This window comes from Merops nubicus, unplaced genomic scaffold (assembly GCF_000691845.1).
Source record: "Merops nubicus isolate BGI_N331 unplaced genomic scaffold, ASM69184v1 scaffold19835, whole genome shotgun sequence".
NCBI classification, from domain to species: Eukaryota; Metazoa; Chordata; class Aves; order Coraciiformes; family Meropidae; genus Merops; species Merops nubicus.
Genome location: NW_008607860.1, coordinates 11,269 through 29,501, shown reverse-complemented (window position 1 = coordinate 29,501; position 18,233 = coordinate 11,269). Strand labels below are relative to the sequence as shown.

Here is an 18,233-nt window from a genome sequence, read left to right as displayed (position 1 = left end):
AAAGAAAGCTCATTACTTTTCCTTAAAAATCTCTTTCTCATGGTCGGTCCAGACATTCATGAACTGTCTGTCTTTATAAACTTTCATGGGATCCTCCATCAGACCATTCATATTAATAAACTTCACTCGTCTTTGTTCTGCATCAAACATCATGGGAGGAATGACAGAGAGCTGACGCATTTGCTTCTCATTATTCTATAAGCAAAGAATAAAAGAAAAAGTAAAGAATACAAGAAGTTGTACTAATATTTACAGTTCTTGAATGATACAACTCTTTAAAGCTTCACCACAGTATACATTCATAGTCTGAAACTTCTTTTTGTCCACTTAACTCTCCTACAAGATGTCACTATCTCAATGAACATTTACACAGTCAGCTAAAGGAAAAAGTGTCACAAATTACAGAAAACTACAACAGTGCAGGGTTCATAAAAGGAAGAGTTTTCATCTGTTTGTTAGAGCTGTAAAAATCTAGGTTGTAGCAAGCCTGCAATGAATGCAGACACATGAGAAAATCTAGGACAGACACAATTGGGAAGCATAACCCTTAAAAGAAAAGTATTTGTAGGACCTGTTTTAAATCCAACTTCACACAGATCCTCTCAAACCAGCTCCAAAAGGTTTCTGTTATCAAACACCCCACACCCTCTGAAAGAGACCTCTCTCTGCCAAGGAAAAGATACTGAGTTATTTGCTGTGCTTCTGTAGCAAGGTACAGACAACACCCTCACCTCCTGCTCTGAAAGTCCATCAATGATTTCAGAAATCTCATGTTCGCTTCTAGCAATAGTTGCTGAAAGTCCAGCCCCTCTTTGACCAACTCTAGAATTAGGGGAAAAAAGAAGTTATAAGGATGAAATGGAAAACAGCTGTATTTTCAGATTCTGTACACAACAATGACAACCTTAAAAATGCCTTATGTTACTGTTACCAGTGACCCACATCAGTTAGGACTGTTCTTTCTGAAGTAGTCTCAGAGTACAAACTCAGTTTCAAACAGCTGCTCAGTTTTACAGGTGAATTTGCAAAGCTCAGCAAGAAAGGTATGCTTGAGTCAACATCAAAAAATGAGCATTCCATAGACTTCAGTGCAAGTAGTTGTTTCAGATACATAAATATGCTTCTGCTGAGCATGAGAAATGTTCACCAGTGGCACAAAAATTGTCATCTGTAGTACAATGGATACACTGCAAAAGACAGCTTATTTTAAAAGATTTTAAAAGGAAAAAAGCACACTAAACTAAATTTGCCTTCCATCAATTGGTCCAGTTGCTAATACAACACAGACTCATTACAACAACAGAAAATTTTCAACTTCTGAATTGATGATGAGAGCTGTAATTTGGAAGAATTTTTCAGCTAGAGATCTCTACACTTAAGAACATCATAATAATATATTATAGCATGTGGGTCAAAAAGTAGTTCAGAGATAAAAAACATGATAATTAGAGAGACAAAACATCTTCATTTGTTCAAAGATTTTACTGAACTAATCAATTTACACAAAATCTGACAAAAGACCCCTTCATAATTAGACAACAATAATACTACAAGCACAGCTGTAGACACAGATGCCATTACATTAAGGAACATAAATATAAATAATATAAAGAGATGGCTCAAGTATTTTGCAATTACAAATATGTGACATGTTTATTCTTCAAGTAAAAGCTTATTATAGAAAGAGTGCTCTTGCCATTCTAACAGGTCACTTCCTTTTCCTCTTTTAATTCCACAAAGCTAGATCTTGTAGCCCTCATGGTACATATATCTGCTTTTCCTGTATTTTATAAAGGAAGGTGATTTAGACAGATGGTTAGAAAGATAAGAAGATGAAATCTTTGAGGCTTGAACTCTCAAAGGTGTATTAAAATGATTTCAAACACTAGATAAACAGGTTTCAACACTACTGAATCAAACGACCTAATTCTGATTTAAAGCACTACCTACAGGACTGTAGATAAAGTGAACTCTCAAATGAATTGCATTTCACTCCTTTTAAGACTCCTTGTACAGTTTCCATCTAACAAATGTTGGATAGATTAAAATTAAATAATAGGACTTAATTGTCGTAGCCTGCATACTTCAAAGAGCAGTAATTTCTGGAATAAAATTACATGGCAAGTACAACAAAAGATCACTCAACTTGTTAATTAAATAAGTCAAATGATTTTTGAGTGTGTAGGTTGGTGAATATAGGGATCATGAAACACAGGAGTACCACAGGCACCTAGTGTCAGAAAAATACTAAGTATAAATTAGCCCAAAGTGAACAGGCTCACGTGGAGCTGATGCTTTAATTTTCTTGAGACCAATCCCACAAACCTCTTTGTGCATTTGAGCAGCTTAACTCAGGGTCTTACCAAGGACCACTACCTAACTGGCCTTTGTTAATTAGCCCTTTTATTGTATTTCTTTTGGAAAACAGGGGTTTTGATGGCATATCTAAGAATGGGGCTAGGAAAAGAATAGTTTGGACACCACTACAGCAGCCTAAGAGGACACCTAACTGATGAGGCTGGTAGTGCTAACCAAGCTGCTAGGGAGGGACAGGAGAGGGCAAGACACAAGACAATGGATATACAAAGAGGACATGGAGGTCCTCAGGATGTGAAGTGAAACTTGAACTCAATGCCACGGAACAGTGAACAAATAAAATAATATTTTACTTTATACCGTACGATATGTTAACAGTCTTTAAGGAACAAAGTAATGAATGTAAAACTTAAGCATTAAGCTTAACAATTTTTACTCTAATTTTAAAATGTAAGTCTCAAGAGGAATTTTGTAGGAATGTTTCAAACACAGGTAATACCTTTGGAATCGTTCTTGCTGTTCTCTTTGCTTCCGGATTTCTGGAAATTGTTTTTCATAGTACTCTCTTGTTTTGCTCTCCTTTGCTTTCCTCCGTGGATTGTTTTCTATCCTGTCAACTTTTTTCTCCCATGCCTCCATCAGCTGATCATAACGTTGACAGATTTTCTGCTCCTGTTAAATTCCAAAAGTAAACCCTGAATTAAACAAAACTACACTAAGTGATCAGTACACACAACATGGGCAAGCTCTCAGAATGAACAGGAGGGTTTTTTCCACTCTAGTGGTTTTCATTTTGAAGATGACATATACTCATCTTCAGCAGAGAGAAGGTGAGGAAGTGTATATGAAAATAATGATAAAAATGATCTTTCAGACACCACAAAAAGAGCCTTTTGATTCTGTATGCTGCTTGCTACAACAGCATGCAAGAGAAAGCATTAAGTCAGTTGATTAAAAATGCTGTCAGACTTTAAAAAAATCAGAGCTCTGCCCCATTTTCTTTCTGCTACTATAGCTACCACAGAAGAAAAGAAATTCACAGAGAAGGCATTACAGTTAAATATTTTCACTGTGTCTCTTCCATTCATACTCTTTAAGAAAGGGAAAGAAAAGAAGCTTTTTCCTTATAGTACTTTAGATGGTTTTCAATCAAATAATCAACAAACCAGTTACAAACTTGCAGTTTATTTTCCAATAAATCAACAGAACTTTAGCTCAAGATCTTGTTTTTCTAATCAATAGGATTTACATGACACATTGGGGAAAGCAAGCCAAGGATCCAGACCACATGCTCTTTTTACAAACACATGGCAGTATTACCCTTTGTTTTCTTGCATGATTTCTTCTTTTAAAGAATAGTATTAGCTTTTTCCTCATCACTTGGTTTCTGGAAAACAAAATTAGAAAACATGAACTACATAAGAATCAGACCCTTCAAAACTACTCAAAGCCTGCATGGATTCTAGAAGCCAGTTCATTACTATGAAAAGTGTTTTCACAGGTAGAAAACAGAGGGGAAAATTCCTGATGAAGCAATCATCTAACTAATACTGTATTTTATCAGAGAGAAGATTTTTGAAGATAGCTGGAACAATCAGTTGAGACACAAAAGCTTCCAATTTCAAGCTAAATGCTCTCCTTCACCACAAGAGAGATAATATGCTAAAATGAGTAAATTTGGCACAATGTGTTATGCTTTGCAAGAAGGGGAAAAAAAAATCACCTTTGTAATTCAACCCTAAAGTTGAGAGTTTTACAATATAGTACTCAAATTTTTTTTTTTAACTGCTATAGAGCTACATTGGAAGGAGCTCTACATTTGGAGCCAGAATTACTTTTTTTAAGATATTTTTTAAAGGACAGTCATCTGTAGGTTTTTTTTCTGTACTTAGAAAATATTCTAATATGGTAGCAAAATTTATAGCACTTAGTAATATGCACATAACTCACTGTGTATTTCTCCATACCTGGAATCGACAATTTATTTCTTCATTTGTAAAATGACTGCTAGTACAGAAATTGGTTATGAATAAAGAAATCTTACAAAGAGAGTAATGTTCTCCAAGAAATTTGAACTGAGATAATCATGTCACGACAGTAAAGTTTGTCTCAAAAACAGTTAGTGTCCTAGAGAAGCCATGAAAAGCCCTTGGTCTTTATAATTACAACAGAGTGGGATTTCCTCAGAGGATTAGCACAAGATATGCACTTTTATGACAGTTAAATTCAGCAATTATCTTCACCAATGTCTAGCAGCAATACATATTTTCAAAATAGGCTGATTATTGTTGCAGTGGAGTGATCACTGTTTTGATATTTTAAAGCATTACTACTGAGTGAAATCAAAATTGGTTTGACATAGGTAAAAACTAAACTTTTGTTCTATGTTATGAATGATTTTCTGTAGAGACATGAGCTCACCATCACAACTGAGACAGTCAAAGTAATCAGATGCAACAAAATACCACATATCCATGTGTAGGTCTGTTATGGACATTTCCATTTGAATACAAAAAAGCTTAATTAAAAACATTTTTAAATTACTGTATTAAGATTTTATTTCAATTTATAAACAATGTTTTCTTCAGTAACCTTAAAAAAACATAGCTCATACAAATTTGAGAAACAATTTCTACATTAAAAAAGAAACAAAAAATTCTTTTCCTCAAAATCCATGTTTCTCCAGGGGATGATAATCAGTTTATTTCAAATCACTGAATTTCAAAGGCCCTAAATAATAATTAAGTGTAGCATTCTATAACTTTGCTCACAGCCAATGACAGAAGATGAGTACATGGTTAAGTCAGTAAATAAATAGATGTTTAAGAATAGAAATAAAAAAAAAAAATAATCAGGACTCCTCCTGTGGCTTAGTGACAGCAGTAACTTTTGAAACACTTCAAATAGTACATTCACCAAAACTTGCCTAGGCAGATCTAGGTCAAATCCAGTATTTTAGACTTTGAAAAACACAAGTGTTACCAACATAATTTTTATGGTTTATTTTTAAGATGAAAAGTTAGTTTCCCTCTGCCTTCAGTACACAACTCACATATTGCAGCACTGTTCTACAACATCAAAATTGGCAAGTTACACAGGCTGGAAGCTTCTAACTACAGTTAAGGAACACACATCCTGTTTGGAAATCACAGCAATGAAAAATTTGAGCAATTGTCATAGTCCAGATCCCCTAAAGAGCACATGGACAAGATATTCCAGCACTTACGTTTTGATGTTTTCGTGGTAGACCTTTGTGTCTGACGGTTGGTTATAAAGTGGCTACAATTTTGGATTAGAAAGGTACACTTAGTATTTTCAATGCATGTAATTCTAAAAGTATATGCAATCTATGTAACAATATTTTAGCATTCTGCCAACAGTGCACCAAATCTGAGATGCAGCAGCCTGCAAAGACTAGAAGATATTCAACACAAGGCATAGAATGTAAAATCAGATCCTTGTAACTACTCATGTATAGAATACTATTTAATTTTTTTTTGTATTTCAAACTTTTCTCTCAAATACAATCAAATCTATTTTTTAAATTACACTTATATGGTCAAATTCACCAGTGCATTTAAACACACACATCTTTTATATGTAAACATAGAACTACAGTTGTTTTCCACAACAGAATTACACCAACTGGCAACACAGAAAATAGCAGAAAAGAACAAAACAAAAACAAACCCATAACTTACCAGTTCAACTTTTGGACCAAGACCTTCAAAAATCTTGTGAGCTTCTTCTGCTTTTTTCTGCAAATATGATTTTTTTATATAGTAAATAATCTGAAGTTAGTGTCAAAAGTGTATCCAAACTCTTTCACTTTTGCTCACTGCTAAACTCCTCTCTGGCCATACTACCTCCTTCTTAACCTACTAAGGCAATATTGCCTCAGCAAATCAAGACTTAAACTGTGCAGTTACTACTCTGATCTCCAAGTCTGGGACTGTGAATCATTGTGTGTACACACACATACACACAGAAGAGTATGTTAAAGGTCCTCCTTCACTTACAGTAGGCAGAGACCCCCAAATAACTCTGGCCCTAAAGGAGGAAGCACTGGATAAGGCAGTTGGCTTTTACAAATTCATATTAAGCCTCCACAGGCTTCCAGTGCCCTTTGTCAGCAGATGAGGCTATGTGAAATGACCCAACACTAGTTCAAACTTTCCCCCCAATAATTGTACATCCTAGCTCCAAGCCATCTGCAAAAAATATAGGAGAAACTAAACCATAAAGCAGTTGTTATTAGAAAATATTCTGCTAAATTCTAACCTCTTTCCATGTAATTTCAATCTTGAGAAACTCTTTAGAACTCACAGTTGTACAAAATAATTATACATCAAGGAAATGTTACATTATTACCCTGGTAGGATTTTTTCTGGTCTCAAAACATTTTAAATTGAACTCTAGCCCTATATTATATTGCCATTTAACAGCACATGTAATTCCTCATATGAGAACTCAAACCAAGTGCTAAATGGATTCACAAATGCATCCAACTAATTTCCCTTGGATATAGAATGCTATATGGACAGCTACACAGCCAGAGCAGCTAATAGGTGACTACATACTGACATGTTACTCCAACTCAGGCACCATAAAAATGAGTTTTCCCACTTGCTGGCACATACACAACACAGGGAATGTAATAGCAACTGCAAAATTCTGTGGTAAAACCCTCCTGCAACCAGAGTTAGCAGAGCAAAAGTTGCACAGCAGCCTGCTTAGCTATCTTCAAATTCACATAGTTTTGCCTGCTACCCAACAGGTAACAAAGCTTGAGGCAGTCTTGTTAAGTGATTGCTTGATTTTAATAATTTTTTTAATTACAGTATATGTGAAAGATTCAAAACAGTAAAATTGGCTTGTAACCAGAAATACACATATTGCTGTAAATTGGTTACAGCACTTTTCATAACATAATAATTGCCATAATATCCTGTATTAAGTAAATACATCAAATTTCACAGACAGCTGGTGAAAGGGGAGAACAAACTGCATGGAACACTTGGGACAGTTCTATTGCATAACATCTAGCATTGTATTGCAGGTTTATCACTTCAACATTTTCCAAAATAGTCCATTGTAACAGAAGCTCACTGTTCCTCTAACCTACAAAACACAGTAGAAAATTAAACAAACATACACCACTCTCACAAAAGATCATGCTACTTTCAAACCCAGCAGATATGCAACTCCCTAATCTCAAATTATCAGGGGAAAAAAAAAAAAAGGCAGGAAGGATTTTGCTATTGTTGGCAATATTACTGGACTCCTGTACTTTTCTCACCACTTACACAACACAGGCTCACAATTCACCTACATACTACTGGTTCATATCTGTTCATTTATCCAAATCCTAATTGCCAGAATTCAGAGTTCAAAAAGAAGGCACAGTATGTTACAACATATGCAGTTTTTCCCCTTCAGCTAATGTAAATGCTGGGTCTTCAGCCAAACTTGCCAGCATTTATACGAGGAAAGAAAGTGCAAAATAAATTTCTGAAGCATTTTTTTTAATATCTATATACACACACAAAAATATCTATGTCTCTGTGTGTGATCTATATCTGCCCACCTCAACACAAGAGAGATGAGCCCCACAGATGTCTTGTTTCCCTAGACTGCTTACAAGATAGAAGCAGGATCCTGTGATCAGGAATAGAAACATCACACAAGTGTCTTTCACTTGAAGAAGCCAATGAATATTAAAAGAGGGGTGGGCAAAACCATAAAAGAGAAGCAAAAATTACACCAAAGCAGTAAATGAAAAGATAAGGATTTTACCCCATGGGGTCAGACTCCCAGCTACACTCAGCTGGAAAGCTTACCCGGTTTTCATCGTAAATGATCTGGACAATGCTGCGGTGCTTCTGCTCCACGGGAGGAGGGGACAGGGGCCGCTCCGGCTCCGGGGGCTTCGCAGCTTCTTCCTCAAGTTGTTGCTAAGAGACAAGAGAAAGACAATCAGCCATCCGCACCACGTCACCCCTGCCAGTGATTAGTCACTAGAGAGAAAAGATGCATCTGATCAACAGTTGGCACTGCCTGTTATTTCTCTTTTTTAACTGACAAGGAATGAATGAGATGGTTTTAACGCCACAGGGACGATAACAAGGCTATTTTTTGTACTATTGGTACACCAAAGGCACTGTTTACAAGACTCACCTGCACTAATTCAGATTCCTTTCCACTTGGCATTTAAAGCCAGTGTCACATTGTAATGTATACTATTTAACTTGAAGCAAAAAATAGGAACTTTGGAGAACAGTTACACCACAGCAGCCTTCTCACAAAGGAAGTAATCCACAGAGCTGCCTGTCTACATTGTAGATATCCAAGTGTCATCATTAGTAGTCTTATTCTTTAAAAAGGTACAAAAGTCTTGCTAACACTCAATAAAGAACATAATTCTAAATGTACTTCACAGCAGAAACAAACCACTCTCCACATGTATTGAATTCCCAAGATTTTCACAACACAAAACAAGCAAAAAATACCAACAGCAAAAAAACCCCACACTAATATTTTTCCTAGCTACTACACTGCTGTGATTTACTTTCACATCAAATAAATTCAGTTCAGTGACATCTTCATTTTTCAACTGGAAATATCCTTAATCCATGCCTGCCACAAACATAAATCAAATACTTACTGACACTAGAGATCCTGCCTGTCTTACAGTACTGGCTGGAATGTGCTATACTGCTGCACAAGTATTCAAAATCTAGCAGTTTTGCAGAATGCCATAATAAACAGGCTCAATTATTGCAGGCAACAGCACATTTGTCATTTTTTAAAAAGTCAAATCATAGTACAAATGTACATGAATCTACCTTCAGAGATACTATGCATAGTACTTGCTGATTTTGTGGAAAAGGGAACAAACGAAAAGATAAGCATCATTAACACACTCAGGTACTTAGGGACTTCGTTTTTTGTTTTTCTGATGAAGGTCACTTTACAGGTCATTAGAATTCAGAGGTAATTAAATGCTTCCAGACCATAAAACCCTACCACTACTGGGAAGGGCACAACTACTGCCCGCAAACATTTCCTTTGCTTCCAAAGGCTGAAGTGCAGTTCCCTGACAGAAAGCATAGCCAGGACTGTAGTAAAAACTGTGAAATCTCCTTTATTTCTTTGCTCTCCCTGTTCACTCAGGCCATTCCTACTAGACTTTCCCTCAAGGCTGACCTTAGCTCCAGATGTTAGGATCTCTTGCCTTTATGAAAGCAGATGTTCCAGAGACTTTTGTATATGCTCTGGTTCTGCAGATGTAGGCAAAGGATTCTCCCCTTGCACAGAACATGAAAGAAGAAAGGTGAGAGCCTCCCCACATCCAACAGTCAGCTTTAAAGATGAAATTACAGTCACAGTGCCCTTATTTCACTAGTCAACTAACAGAAGGTTAGAATAAAAAGCCATCTAATGTTGATGTCCCTGTGTGGCTTTCTCCTGTTTCAGAAATGTTCAGAACTACATGAAGTCAAATCTATTTAACTGTTCTAGCAGGATCATATATATAACCTTCTCTTTTAACTCGTTTGGTTATGTGAACCAAATGAACTACACACCACCACCAGATGAAGTTTTTCCACACCTTTGTCACTGGCAGACAACAACAGCAGTGCCTGCTATGCTTACTTGCTTTTTCTTCAGTTTCAGGATTTGCTGTTCGACCTTCGCAATTTCACGATCTACACGGTCCATGCTCTGTATCAGTTCTTCCTTTGACAGCTTTGAAGGTGAAGCATTTTGGTCCTCCCCACAAGGCTGACCAGAAATTGGAGAAGATGGTCCCTCATGCTTTCCTCCAAAAGCTGGGTCCTTTGATGGGGACAGGAGGGGTAGAGGGGAGATTGAGAGAAATCAGTCATATTGATATCATGTGAATGAGTGTTCAGTAACCAAACTAGCATGTATTAATTAAAAAGAATTTCCAGGTGTCTATTCCTCTATCACTGTTGAGGAACTAAGTTAAAGGTTAATACTTCAGTTTACTAATGCTCTAAATATTTTAGAATTAACTGACAGCCCATTTATGATACTGTAGTTTCAGACGCCACCTTTAAAAATAACAGCACACATCAATATTTACCTTGAAACCAAAACAAAATCAAAATGTCTCCCTTGAAAGTTAAAAGATGCTGTTTATATTTATGAAGATGTATTTTTTAAAGGAAGGGTTACTTGAAAGCCAGTCCTCAATACTCTGCACATATACTGATGAGGATATTCTTGAAAATAACCATGACCAGCTTCATAAAGTATATCTGGAGTTGGTTATAAACGTTAAACTCTCTTGAACTGACTTAAGAGAAGTGGTGACTTAAGAAAGGACAGGTCACTATTCATTTGCCTTTGTCTTTTTTTGTCTGTTTTCAAAACAACCCACTTCAACATGCTCCATGTTCTAACACCAGCACTGTCACTATGTTCTCAGAGCATCACACTCCATGACCACATAGCTGGCAAGGCTAGCTCAGTAATACATCCCTCACCCAAACCAACCTGACTGAAAGATGACATGTCTCCTTCAAGATAACACAAAATTGTATTTTTAAATTAAGACAGTAGATTTCTACCCTGGATAAAAATTCCATTGCCTGCCAGCACGTTAACAATGCATGCCTTAGCTCAGCTTCTCCAACCCCATTTGAACTTACCTTGGCTATGCAACAGAGCAAGTTACTGAGAAATCACATGCTGTGATTGTACACTCAGCTTATTCACATGATAAAAGGAATGGTAGAGACAAGGCAAGACAATTAATCAACTTTGTAAAACTCTGGTGCCTATTAGCTTTTCCACGTGGTGAGATTTTTCTTTAAATGATCTGAGTTTAGAGACTTGAGTGCTCACCTTCAGAACTTATACCCATTTTGCACCACATTTTTGGTGGCTTACGCTGTGTGCTTGTGTGTGTGCATGAGAGAAGATACTAAATACTCATTTAATAGACATTTGTCTGCTCTGAACAAATTGTTCTAATCAATGCTCAGTGCCTACAATAGAAAACTTCCAAGCAAACTAGATTGTCCTAGATTTGCCCAAAATGAGACAGTGATAAGTATTATCAGTGTTATGTAAATAAGCAGATTCATTTAAAATGCTTAAAAGAGAAGGGGGGGCAGCATGAGTATTTTGACCATTCAGTACAATATTAATTACAGAAAAAAATACATTTCCAGCAGCTTTCAACTGAAAATCAGAAATAGTTCATACACTATACTATATTTGTGTTGCAACTGAGGTTTTAATGACTTCAAGAGCATATTGGTAACTCAGAACTTCAGTCTCTTTATGGTGTTTGAAGTAGACTCACCTTCTTGTTCTTTTTATGAAAGAGTAACACTGACTCCTGACCACAGTGTGTGATAATGTGTGAACTTAAATTTCTGGGATTAAAGAATGAATGTAAACAAACAAAACATAAATTATCTAATACAAAAAAAAAAATTGATCAGCTCACTACAACACAGGAAGTTACATCTTCAGCGTAATAGAAAACAGTTTTTACCTTCTTAATATCTGCAGATCTCAGCCCTTCCTGCAGAGGATGTACTAAAGGCAAGACAGTAGCTGCACTGACACGCTGAAAATGGGAATCAGAGACTTGTTCAAGACGTGGTCGCTTAGATTCCAGTGAATCATGATCTGTCTGAGATGGACCTGGATGAAATTGCTGTTCATATCCAGTTCTCCTTTCCTGAGGCCTAACATACAGAAGAGGTACACCAGTAAATCAGACACTCTCCATACAAGAAAACTACTTAGTGTTCCTCAGATCTTTTCAAATACACAGGACATGCAATTTAGTCAAACTGCTTCTAAACACTAAGGCAAACAAATGTATTTGAGTATGGTCTTCATAAAAACAACAGCTAAAATCCATGGAAAAGAGAAAGTTAATGAATTTTAAGACAGTATTTAAATGCATGCTCATCATTACAAACCCTTGCAGAAACTTAGCACTGCTACGTGGATATTGTTCAAATCAAAGGTCTGATTCAAATTCTAACAAAAAAAATATCCATGTGATAAATACAGTGTTATACTCCACTGAACACAGATGGCTACAACAGCTCCATTATTTCACTTTTGCAGTCAATTTTTAAACACACACAATATTTGAAATGAGCCGTGGGTCTGTTTGGAACTTGATCTCTACTAAAATGCTACTACATGACACAAGCAGTCATTGATTCAGTCCATGAGTCATTTAAAAACTCCTCCTCCTCAGAAAAATGCAGAACTGTATCAGTAGCTTCTTCACAGTGCAAGGCACAGGATGTCCACAGAAGACCCTCGTATGCTTCAAAATCCTCCTGTGAAGTGCTGCTGAAGAGATGACAGTAGTTTCCTGTATTTAGCCAGACCTACTGCATAAGCTTTCACAAATTTACAATGCAAAGGGGGATTTACTTCTGCTATAAGCTGAAGTTTTAAGAACTCTGAAAGCTACTGCAACTCTCAGCACTAAACCAGAGCTTTACTGACACTTTGGTGACACAAGATGAAGGCAATATGCAAGCTCCAGGCTTCACTGTCATCAGGTTATTTTTGGGAATATTCTTATGAGATTTTAAGATAGAGCAGTATTTACATAACATTCATCACTGGTGTTTCTTCAGAACTGGATACATCAGTTATAGCCAAAATAAACTACAAGCAGTAATCTACCATATAAAGTTGCTCCTAGCAGATTCCAGGAAAAAAAAAAGAGGTTGTTACAAGCAGTAACACTTGCTCACAACTGTATATCAACATACTAATATGCTAAAAAACTGAGCTGCATAAATCATATAGTAATTTCTCCCCTAAACAGAGCATATTCTCACTAATTTACTACAATCCAGTTAATCTTATTCTGATCTGTAATGGGTTTTTAATTTATAAATTTGTTTTTCAGATTACACCCAATATTCTTCAGGTATATAGTCAAATTAATGCTTAAAATGGTCTGTAAACTTTCTTGAAACTATCAACCTTTCAGTAATACCAATGTACACTTGAACATTGGTATTCAACAATATCCACTGTGAATTAACTCATTTTACTGAGATCTTAGATATTACCAACTTGAAGCTAAATTACCACATACGATTCACTGTAGTTGTCCACTATACTTGTCCTCAGTTGACCTGCTGGCCCTTTATCAGTTGCATCTACTTACACAGAGACAGGAATGGTAGAGGGGACTGACAAAAAGGGTATTTAGAACAAATGAAATGAAGCTGTCAAGTGTCTTGCCAAAAGCAGGATACACTCCAATTTAGTCCTCTGTGCCCAGAAGTCCATTTTGTGCCACATTTCAGCCTTTTACAATTCTTGTAATTCAAATACCCAACTAGCTCTGTTGTTTCTTACTTGCCCAGCCACACAGATAAAATCTGTTGAGTAAGCAAGCCTAATCTAGGAATCATGACAGGTAATATTCACACCATAGCAAGTCTTGCACTTCTTGCTTCTACTCCAAAGGTACAAACTCTACCCACTTTTAGCCTAAACAGCATTAGGTAACAAGTTTGCAATGTGTACTGGAGTTCTCAGAAGTTTACTGACAGCCCTGTTAGGAGACGTGTGGGAAAATCGAAGCAGACTGTCACCTCCTGCCTGTGAAACAAATATATCAGTTAAGCTGAAGGGACTGAGGAATTACAACTACAACATGCAGAAGGACCAACACTGTTACACCAATGGAACACAAACTGATGTAGTCAAGACAAAAACTGCCCAACTCAAAAGCCTTTCTACTCCAGAGTTAGAACCAACATTACAGAAAGCACAGAAGTTCATGTACTTCAAACCAGCACGCATCCTCACCTGTCAGAGCCTGGGTGGAACTCGGAGAGCAAGGAAGGCCTGCGTCGAAGCTGCTGCTGCTGCTGCTGCTGCAAGAGCTGGGTGGCCTGACTGACCTCCAGGTGGGACGAACGGTAGTCGGGAACCGCAAACTCCTACGTGAAACACACTTCTGAGGTTAACCAGGACAGGGGTACAGAAGGCAGGATAAACATGATCACTGGAATGATCATTTCCAATGACAGTAAATAGAGGCCAAGATCAGATCGCCAATTCCGGCTCCAAAACCAAAGTTTGTAAATGGCAGTCTTCAGTTCTAAATGAACTTTAAAGAGGCTAAATATTTATGCTAAGAATTCCACCTAGCTTATTAACTTCTAACCCAACACATATGAGGCAGCAGCAGCAGAATAGCCTTTGAAAAATATCCTTTAAAATCAATTTCGCACATCCAAGTACGAAGTGGTAAAACGAGGATTTATTTCAGCAACCCTGAGGCAATTCTTTCCATTGTCACCTCAAGACATTTTTATAACAGATACTATTAATCAGGACTAAGAGTGAGACAAGGTTTATCTTCTCACTGATATAATTTATAATCCAAGTCAGGTACAAGACAAATTATTTGTATATATGGGTATTCAACATCTTCCTTTTAAAAATTATATGCAGCTGGCATTAACTGAAGAGAAGCTCTACAAAACACATAAAAGGTCATTACCCCTAAGATTTAGTTTTTACAAATTGTCTAAAAATAAATACAGAGCAAGCCAAAAAGCTCCAATTCTTAAATTTCCTTTTGCAAACATGTAAGTTGAACAAAACATCTGAACTATCTGTAGCAGGAGGAGAAATTTCATTAAAACGAGGGAAACACAAGCTGTTCTAAAGCCAACAACAGCCAGTCCTCCAGAGCCTACCATGCCACAGAGAGCACACAGTGGCAGAATAAATGCTCAGCAGAAATGACCAAGTAGGAGATTCTTAGAAATCCATTACCCCAGTTCTGGCTAGCAGAACACAGCTGACTGGAAGCACTAGTACAGCTGCTTCAGAGAAATTTCAGTGTAACACAAGTTTTTACACTTCAGATGCACATTCCCCACCTTGCACACAGATTTTTGTCCACCATGACATTTAGCTTATAGAGAATCAAGCCCAATACCACTTCTACAGGAGAAGGAAAAAAGACTATGTATGGGCTCACTTCTTATGCTCCTGGGCCTAATAGGAGATGAATTCCCCATAAAAATTTAGTATCCACAAATGCTGCAAGAGCCCAGCCTCTCAAAAGCTTTGTTACACCCAGAACATTGCATTCATATTAAATGTACACTAACTATAAACAGATTGTTTGCACATTCCTGGAAATTATGGCTATCAGTGCAGATGGACTCAGTCTCACGTTGAACAAATTTAGAATTGTAAAATTGTTTGGGTTGGAAGGGACCTTAGTGATCATCTAGTTCCAACCCCCTCATTCAGTATGGTGACTAACCACTAAATAATAATATACAATTAATTAATAAATTAAAAGCAAAACTACAACAAAAGTTTATGAACAGTCCCTTGTGAATTTATTCAAGCTATGAAAGACCAATGATAAAACCAGGAAGTTTATATTAATTCCCTGTGATAAAGATATAGAATTATTAAACTCAGCTTTGTATCAAAAACAAGTGAAAAAGCAGATAGATATATAATCTTGAAGAAGCAAAATTCAGTGCTTTCACAAAAAAAAAAAAAAGAAAGAAGTTAAACCAAACCAGCCCACAATTGTTTACCTAAGCAACACTGGCAGCAGTTGTCCTCAGCAGGGCACATTGGTCTGCACCTCCACTGTTTTCAAATGTGAATGACTTGTATTACATTGGTTTTAAAAAAAAAATAACCCAGTTTGGCACAGCAAACACCCAGCTTACACTCTTGCTAAACCTGTAACCCTGTGTCTCCTTACCTGCTGGTGCCGGGTGCTGGGGAAGGTGTACTGGACAGAGTGAGTGGGGTAACGACTCTGTTCTGTGCTGAATGCTCCTTGGTTAGGAGGGTAGCCTGAACTTGACATTATCAGAGAAGAAGTCTTCACAAAGCTGTGAGATCAAGACCAGCAAGCAATCATGTTTCTAGGAAACCGCCTAAAGGAAAAAAGATCACCGATAAGCACTGAAGTACCAGATGTACTCACAATACATTACAGCCATAGTCACCTAAGCAAAACAACCATTACCAGTAAAAGCTTTTTCCTGATGTATTTATTTAATAGGTTACTCTATTCTGAAACATGTTAACGGGTCTTAAACGAGCTCAGAATGAGACGTGTCAGCACTGTCTACACAAAGATTTGAGGATTATGTTGTGGGAATACAGCGTTTTACCAGCTCCCCCTCAGTCGGGAGGATTTTAAAAGAAAAGTAGGTCACTCAAAATAAATGTTAAAGAGGTTACAATAGGCTGCGGAGGGACACTATTTACAGTAAATTTCTTTAACACAACATGATGCACTTTCATTTCTTCCAGTGAGTTTTTGGATTCTATGAACTGTGTCTTACTTTCAGGTAATCTCAAGGCTGCTTTACTCAATTCCGCCCACAGTTCATTAAACCACAGTGCATTAGTCAGGCCCGAAAATACTATCACCATCTAACAGCAGCTTTACAGAAGTAGTTGGTAAAAAGTGCAGTCACAAAAGAAAAAAAACCCCAACAGTTCCAATTGACAGCATAGTTTGTCCCATATAGGATGCCAGAAACTGAATATACTTAAAACAATCCTGCTTAGTTGATATTCAATGGCCACTTTGCCTCTATTGTATTCTCCAGCTACAGATTAACAGTGCCCGATGAAATGCTCACTGATCTGGGGAAGCCTTTTAATACTGAAAAACTCCAGATGAGTTCCCTAACAAAGGTTGAGCCCCTATGAAGCTGTGTATATACAGTTCCAGCTTCTGAAGACCAGAAGACATTGGTTAAATACTGCACCCGTCAGTGCTTTGAGGTGGTAAATTATGGCTCTAACCAAAAGAGCAGGAAACACATATTTTTCAAATGCAAGATATTTCCTATAGCTCAAAAGATGTAATTCTGGGAGCCTGTGTATTAAATACAGAATCCTATCAGACCTGTAGCAAATTCTCAACCTAGCACACATATCAGACCTTCAGATAAAGTAACTGTTGATCCCTGCCTACATGGCTTCATTTCAAAGCACATTAATCCCCAGCCTTTCCCAAACATCACATGTAAAGTTACACTCCTGAACTGCCCTTTCCATTAACAGTCAATAGACAATATCAGCTCAGGAAAGGATCAGACACAGCAAGCTATATAAACAGATCTTAAAGTTTATCTAACATATTTTATTATTCCACTTCTGTTGGTTTTTTTTTCCCCCTCACTTCTCAATCAAAGAAATCTCTATATGTTGGACTACCAGAATAATGAGATAAATTTAGATTTCTCTCTTAAATCTGATTTTCAGATATGAAAAGAAAGCAAACCCTACAGTTTCTCTTTCAAAGCAATACTACAGATGACTAGCTGTGTGCTTGGTAGCACCTCTGTATCTTTACAATTCATATTCAAGTGACAAGTTCTAACACAGAATTCTTCACCATTAATATTTATTATGCTTCATCATTCATGCTGCTTTCATTAGAGTACATCTTTATCAACTATGTGATGGATGAGTCATATGCTTTCCATTTCATCAAGAAACAGTGTCAGAACACAAGCAGTTGTAGCTAATACCCACTGTAATAGTTGCCAGCTATAGTACCTGAGCACTTAAATATGTTCCTAAATTCAAGCTACAGCAAAAAGAAAACCTTTGATTTTTCTCTCTCAATTTCTGTGAAAGTCCATGTAAAACTATGGCATATAGCTACACATACTATTAATGTGGTAACTACTCCCACCACAGGCTGGTGAACTTATACTATTATGTGAACAACTGTCTCCATGGAATAAGGATGCACAATTAATTTAAGGTTACAGAAGTACAAATTTTAGTTTGATGAATTGCTGGTGCCCTAACTTGTGCTGCCTCACCAGCTCCATATGCAGTCTTCATAAACATGTGGAAGGTGACTAACCAAATTT

General features: G+C 37.0%; 1 protein-coding gene across 2 annotated transcripts in view; it reads right to left on the bottom strand.

Moving 5' to 3' along the window:
* Positions 1–16,274, bottom strand: part of NCOR1 (nuclear receptor corepressor 1) — a 53,340-nt gene extending 37,066 nt beyond the window's left edge. For both annotated transcript variants that reach the window (XM_008940104.1, XM_008940103.1), the window contains exons 1-11: positions 16,091–16,274; positions 14,155–14,288; positions 11,849–12,044; positions 9,973–10,155; positions 8,157–8,270; positions 6,018–6,074; positions 5,543–5,595; positions 3,637–3,703; positions 2,816–2,988; positions 732–822; positions 17–195 (exon numbers count right to left, since the gene is read on the bottom strand). In XM_008940104.1, coding sequence (XP_008938352.1) covers positions 17–195; positions 732–822; positions 2,816–2,988; positions 3,637–3,703; positions 5,543–5,595; positions 6,018–6,074; positions 8,157–8,270; positions 9,973–10,155; positions 11,849–12,044; positions 14,155–14,288; positions 16,091–16,198 — 1,355 coding nt within the window. In that variant the 5' untranslated portion in view covers positions 16,199–16,274. The remainder of the gene's footprint in view (positions 1–16; positions 196–731; positions 823–2,815; positions 2,989–3,636; positions 3,704–5,542; positions 5,596–6,017; positions 6,075–8,156; positions 8,271–9,972; positions 10,156–11,848; positions 12,045–14,154; positions 14,289–16,090) is intronic.
* Positions 16,275–18,233: the final 1,959 nt, after the last annotated feature.